This window comes from Austrofundulus limnaeus, unplaced genomic scaffold (genome assembly GCF_001266775.1).
Source record: "Austrofundulus limnaeus strain Quisiro unplaced genomic scaffold, Austrofundulus_limnaeus-1.0 Scaffold2010, whole genome shotgun sequence".
NCBI lineage: Eukaryota > Metazoa > Chordata > Actinopteri > Cyprinodontiformes > Rivulidae > Austrofundulus > Austrofundulus limnaeus.
In genome coordinates, this window is record NW_013954412.1 from 33,182 (window position 1) to 40,243 (window position 7,062).

General features: G+C 43.5%; 1 protein-coding gene across 1 annotated transcript; it reads right to left on the minus strand.

The window, feature by feature from the left end:
* Nucleotides 1-1,279: 1,279 nt before the first annotated feature.
* On the minus strand, nucleotides 1,280-7,062 carry LOC106536864 (transmembrane protease serine 9; the record flags this gene model as incomplete). The annotated part of the gene is given in 3 exon segments (XM_014034205.1): nucleotides 1,280-1,517; nucleotides 6,610-6,707; nucleotides 6,809-7,062. Coding segments are annotated over 3 exon segments (590 nt in total), but the record flags the coding sequence as incomplete, so codon positions are not given.

Sequence of the window (7,062 nt, forward strand, 5' to 3'; positions counted from 1 at the left end):
CATCCATCCATTCATTCATCCATCCATTCATCCAACCTACATCTGTCCATCCATCCATTCATCCAACCTACATCTGTCCATCCATCCATTCATCCATCCATCCATCAATCTGTCCATTCATTCATCCATCCATTCATTCATCCATCCATTCATTCATCCATCCATTCATCCAACCTACATCTGTCCATCCATCCATTCATCCAACCTACATCTGTCCATCCATCCATCAATCTGTCCATTCATTCATCCATCCATTCATTCATTCATCCATTCATCCAACCTACATCTGTCCATCCATCCATTCATTCATCCATCCATTCATCCAACCTACATCTGTCCATCCATCCTTTCATTCATCCATCCATTATTTTGTTTTTGGTGTTAAAAATGAAAATAAACTAAATAAACAGTCATTTTTTTCATTATTTGATTTGTGATTTTCAATGAAAAATCAATTGACCTAATGGTACAAGATGTATTGTATTGTTATGGAAATGTTTCATTACATTTTTATTCAAACACTTCTGATATGAATTTACAGCAGTTTAATAAATGCATTACAGACAAAGACCCAATCACAAAGAATCAATTTCTTCARTCAAAAAATTGCAACAAAAACATCAATTTATTACCTGATTAGACACAAAGTGTGAAAACCAAGTTAATAATCAATAAGTACAAAGAAGCTTTACTCAGATTATTCTGAGTAAATCAGTTATTTTAAACAAGTAGAAGAATTATTACAGGTAACACAAAATAGGTAAATAATAAAAAGAACTTTAAAGCCATCAACAGCTAACTGTAAGGATCTGTCATGTGTGCTTTGTGTTGTCTTGYGCCTCTAGTGTTCCTTTCATGTTGTCATCTCAGTCCTCAGATTATTCAGTGTCTTCCAGTCAGTTCTCTCACACCTGTTGTTACTCTTTAATCACCCAGCTGTTTCCAACTTCCACTCATCCCTGTTTGTATAATTCAGCTCCTTTTCTCTCCACCTTTGTCCAATCATTGTTTGGTTCCCTCTAACATCACCACTCAGCTCCTAATGACCGACATAAAAAGACCAAATCCAGCTCCAAAAGTCAAATTCAACTGTTTCATACATTCATCTGTTCCTGGCACATCATGTAAGGTTAAAGACAACCTGGACATTTCTATGAAAAGAGTTGGAGACACAAGGGGAGGACAAGAAGGTGAAGACAGAAGAGGTGATTGTGACTGCCTTCACCTGTAACGGTGGCTGCRGTGGTCAGGGGGCTGTTGTTGTTGGTGTTGCTGCTGTTGGTGTTGGTGTYGTTGGTGCTGCTGATGGTGTTGGTGTCGTTGGTGCTGCTGATGGTGCGTGGAGACAAGAATGTGCCCAGTGACATCTGTAGAAATGGCTGATAGTTTTTCAGACTTGGAAAAACAAGAACAGCTGTCTGACGTTTTGTCCTGGTAGAGGTGCCTGAAAATGGTAAAACAGCTGTCTGGAACCAGGAACCGTCCTGAATACACATGAGCGGGCCGCCAGAGTCCCCCTGGGAACAAAGACAGGAAGTTTGGTATCAGTTTCTCTCCTTTACAATATCAACAATATTTTCTTGAGGAGTAAAGAATAGGATGACAGATTTTCATTCAGGTGACCTGCCGGTCTGTTTCCTGCCTTTCACTCAGCAATGCTTCTACTCCAAGTTCCCCACATGAGGGCGCWGCTGATCTAACTTCTAAGGCTGAGCCCAGCTAACCCATGAATAAACTCATTTCAGCTGCTTGGATCCAGGATCTGCTTCTTTCAGTTCTGATCTGAACCTCAGGACAACAGGGGAGGGTTGGAATATTGTCTGACCAGTAAACCTAAAAATCTCCCTTCCAGCTTCGCTCCTTCACCACAACAAACCAGAGCAACTCTCTTCAGACTAGGCCYGGTCCTGATCCTGGTCCTGGTCCAGGTCCATCAGTCCATCATTCAAGATCCAAACTCCCATATACTTGAAGTCCTCCACTCGCCGACACAAATGAAGCATTTCACCTTTTTCCAGTTGAAATGTGGAGACAACTGGTGTTCTGTTTTACAGTGGAATGTTTGAAGCACTTCTTTTTGTGACTTCATACTAAAAGCTTTGTCTAAGACAGGAAATGTTCATAAAAACCAATCAACATGAGTTATTTTCCATTTGAGCTGACATGAGTAACATTAAAGCTGAGTGAACAGAATCATGTGATGACAGACTGATCCCTTAACAAAAGTTTCAAAAGTTATTCTAGACTCTCCAGAGACTGGACTGAAAGAATGTTTTAGCTATAATGTTTCAGTAAGCAGTCATATCTGGACAGTGAACGAGAGGAGGAATGTTGTTCCACCAGTAGATCAACACTTCTGACAGCTAAGTTAATCCTAACCAGCTGGAACAAAGTCTGCGTCACTCAAACCTATTCTTTCTTAATTTGGAAACTACAGCATGATGCCTGAATGTCTTTCCTTAAGGTAATGTTTGTTTCTTAACATAGTGTGAACAATACCAAACACTTTAAGGTCAGAACTGTGAGTTCATCATTGAAGGTATTGATCTAAAAGCATCTTCCTCAGAGAGATATGATGACTAATTACATAGCATTCAGGAATATTGACATCAGTATTTGTAAGAGTTCAGGAATACTTTGTGATCATTTTGTGGCTTTTTGAAGGTGTGTCACATTTCATAGTGGATTATTTGAACCACTAACTCTCTTAACACCTGATATGCCAGCAACCCAGAGAAAACTCAGCAGTTAATCAGGAAGCTAGAAGGACCCCGATTGAGGAAACATTTGCAGATGACACCATCGACTCCAAGTGGTCCCACCTCTGTGATGCTGTGAACTACTCTGTTATCACTGCCTACAGGAAGAAGGAGTAGAACAATGCTGATTAGTATGAGGCCCTCTAGGAAATGGAGCTGGTAACTGAGACGAAGAGGAAAGCCATTCTGGCTTACAAAGTCAAGCCATGCCACACCACACTCTACCCCTCAGGACTGCTGGGAACAAGGCTCAGCAGACTGCTCTCCACAGTTCTTACTGGCTAAGGCTCTGCAGCAGTATACAGTCAGCAGCTCAGACAGGGAATGCTAGAGGGATGCACAAGGGCATAAAGAAGGCAACGAGCCCAACTCCTAAAAGACTGCCCCCCTCAAGTCCATGACTGGGGAAGTCATTAAAGAACTCGAGAAGCAAATGCAGCAGTGGACCAAACATCACCTTGAGCTGTACACAGCACAGATCACCAACACTGACAATCAATGCCATCCTGGACCTGTTGGTCATGGAGGAGCTAGACACCGTACCTACTGTGGAAGAGCTCAGCRAAGCCATCGACTGCCTCGCTTATGAGAAGGCCCTGGGGAGCGACAGTAACTGCCAGAGGTCCTGAAGACTGCAAAACCAGCATTGCTCCAGCCATTGCACAGCCTACTTTGCCTCTGCTAGGGACAGGGTTATATCCCTCAGAACACGCAAGATGCAATCATTGTCACTTTGTACACAAAGGGGACCGCAGCGACTGAAACAGTTACCGGGGTATTTCCCTCCTCAGCAGTGTTGGCAAAGTGTTGGTCTGTGTTTCCTTAATGTGTCTGCAGACCCTCACCTCCCGCATCTACCTGGAGTCTCAGTGTGGCTTCAGAGCTGGCCATTCTACAGCGGACATGATCTTCTCACTACACCAGTTGCAAGAGAAGTGCCAAGAGCAGAACATGCCACTCTACATTGCTTCATTGATTTGACAAAGGCATTTGATCTGATCAGCCCAACGAAACTCTTTACCTTGTTGCAGAAGATCAGCTGACCCCTGTGCTTGATCCAAGTGGTCATTTCATTCCATGAGAACATGCATGTCTGCTACAATGGCGCAACMTCAGAGGTCTTTCCAATTAGTAGAAGAGTGATGCAGGGCTGTGCCCTCATGCAAAAAGCTCTTTGGCATCTTCTTCTCCATGCTCCTTCAGTACACCTTTAAKGATTGTTGTGAGGGGGGTCTACATTTGTACCAGGTCAGATGGCAAACTGTTCAAAATGAACTGTCTCTGTGCCAAGACAAAAGTCATCAAGGTTACTCATCTGTGAGATGCTCTACACTGATTACGTGGCCCTGATGTCGCACACAGAAGACAGCCTGCAGCAACTTGTCAGTCGCTTCTCTCATGCCTGCAAGGAGTTTGGATTGACCATCAGTCTGAAGAAGAAAAATGTCATGGCACAGGCCATAGAACTTCCTCCAAACATTGCCATTGACGRATACAGCCTGGATGTTGTTGAGCACTTTATGTACCTGGGGTCCACCATCTCCAGCTCACTTTCTGTTGATGCAGAGGTCAAGGAGTACTTGTGGTTCCTGGAGTTTCTAAAAGTAGAATGTGAGGCAGAGCTTTCAGTTATCAAGCTCCTCTCTTGTGGAACCAACTTCCAGTTTCTGTCCGTGAGGCTGACACTCTGTCTACTTTTAAGATTAGACTGAAGACTTTCCTTTTTCAGAAATCCTATAGTTAGACTTAGGTTTCCTGAATTATTCTTCATTTCTGCTGCTATAGACTTAGACTGCTGGAGCACAAACTGAGCACATTTCCTCACTCTGCTGTTGTCTTTAGTCTCTCTTCTCTACATGTTTATTCTTATTATTTCTATCATGTTTTTTCTTTGTCTCTTCCAGAAGAAGGTGCACCTGGACCAGTCCTGGACCAGTTCTTCTGTGTTTGTCTGTGTCTCTTTCCTGTCCTCCAAGCAGCCGGTCGAGGCAGATGGTCTCCTGTCCTGAGCCTGGTTCTGCTGGAGGTTTCTTCCTGATTAGCAGGGAGTTTTTCCTCTCCACCGTTTGCTCAGGATGGGAGACTGTGATGAAGTGATTCAACACAATCTGCTGSTTTCTTCTTTACATTGTTCTTTTTATSTACAGTGTCCTGAGACAACGCATGTTGTGACTTGGTGCTGTAGAAATAAACTGAATTGAATTGAATTGAAGAGCAGAACTGCCAAAGCAGCAGCAGTCTTGGCTAAGCTGACCCAGAGAGTATGGAACAACTCCAGCCTCAGTGGAAAGACCAAGATGTGTGTCTACCAGGCCTGTGTGCTCAGCACACTCCTTTACAGCAGCAAGACATGGACCACCTACACCAGTCACAAAAGGGAACTCAGCAGCTTCCACATGAGGTGTCTGCACTGCATCCTCCATATTAAGTGGCAGGACAAGATCACTAACACAGAGGTGCTGGAACACACCAGTATGAGCAGCCTGCATGCCMCACTTTGTGAGAGGTGCCTACGGTGGCTCAGCCATGTTTGAAGGATGGATGCAGGCTGCATTCCCAAAGACCTCCTCTATAGTGAGCTGGTAGAAAGCACCAGTATGACTGGCCGCCCAAAACTGTGCTACAAGGATGTCTACCAGAAAGACCTGAACCAATGATGTCTATTCATGGGAGAGCCAAGCAGACAGCAGCAGAGTTTGGAGACTTACCACCAGACAGAGCACAAAGAACGCAGAGGAGGCACAGGTCAAAGCTGCCACCCAAAAGAGAGTCAGGCAGAAGGAAACCCAACAACAGCCTCAGCAGCAACTCCATTCACCTGCACCAGATGCAGCAGAGACTCACTCGAGTTGGTCTGCACAGCCTGAACTCTACAAGAGCTACACTATCGTCCTCTGAGACGGACAGATGCTGATGATGATGACAAACTCTTGTAGTTTCAAATTATGGCCCGAGGGATGGGGCTAGACAAGCTGTTAAAATCTTTAAGTTTTCTCCTGTTCAATGGTCTTCTTGTTCAATATGAAAAAGATAAATGTCTGAGCAACATTAGAACTAAATATTTTAACAAACTCATTAGTCTAGTCTTCACGTGAGCACAGGAGCTGAACATTATCTGTGATCTYTGAAGCTAAGTTTATCTGTAATGTTACAGTAACTTGATATTTTCTGTTCATGAGTCAGAGAAGGAATGTTGTTCAACCAGCAGACTGACAGATGAAGTTGACTTTAACACAATAGGTACATCGTCTACACAAAATTAGCTCTAGCTCTGTCACCAGACTGACATCTCGACATCTCTTGTCCTCCCGTGCTGAGTGAGAGGAATACTTTAGAGTAAAAACCACAAGTTTACAGTTTAATGTGTTTGTCTTATTTCATCTAGAGATATTATACAGATATCTTTATAAGCTCTGTGATTAGGACCATACCTGAAGGATGAATCTGAATTACTGGAAAATCAATTCTTTATTTTGTTTGTGTGCAGAAAGGACTGTTTGATGGACCTGTCTGTACCCTAACTCATACTTTTCTAAGCCAACAAAACACGTTAGTTATCCATCCATCATCTGTACCTACGTCTTCCTTTCAGGATTGCAGGGGTCACTGGGACACCCTGGACAGGTCTTAGTCCATCACAGAGACACATAGAGACAGATGAGACAACCTTACACTCTCCTAACCCTAACTTGCATGTTCTTAGTCTGTGGGAGAAAATCGACATGTGCACAAAGAGAACATGTCAACTCCACCCAGGACGACTCACACAGCAGTCTAACGAAAAACATTTGTAGAGTATAAAGCCAGGTCGATAAGTAGTTGGTAACGTTACATTAGAAAAACGTTTTACCTGCTCCAGTTTAAAGAATTCTGTACAGATTCTGTCACTGATGGAGATATTCCCACAGTCCACCACTGACGTCTGGAACTCCAACAGAACTTCTTCTACTAAAGTTAAGAGAGTTTTAAAAAATGTTATTAGACCTGAAAGCCATGCTTATTCTGAGACATCTAAGATTATTGTGTTAGCCTCTGGGTTTTGGACTCACCTCCTCCTTGGCCCGAGCTCCACCCAGCAGCCCAGCAGGTGGACCCCACTGGGAACGTTCTTGTGTTGTCCAGACAGACAGGCTGGATGTAGTTGTTTAGAGTGGGTCGAGCTGACAGATTAAGCACAGCAATGTTGGTCCCTGTCAGGTTGCTCATGGTGATGTTTGTTACATTTAAAGACACCTCAAAGGGGTTTGATCCATTCTGCTTCAGACGTCCCAAAATGATCGTCCAGTCAGAAACATTTGTGGAG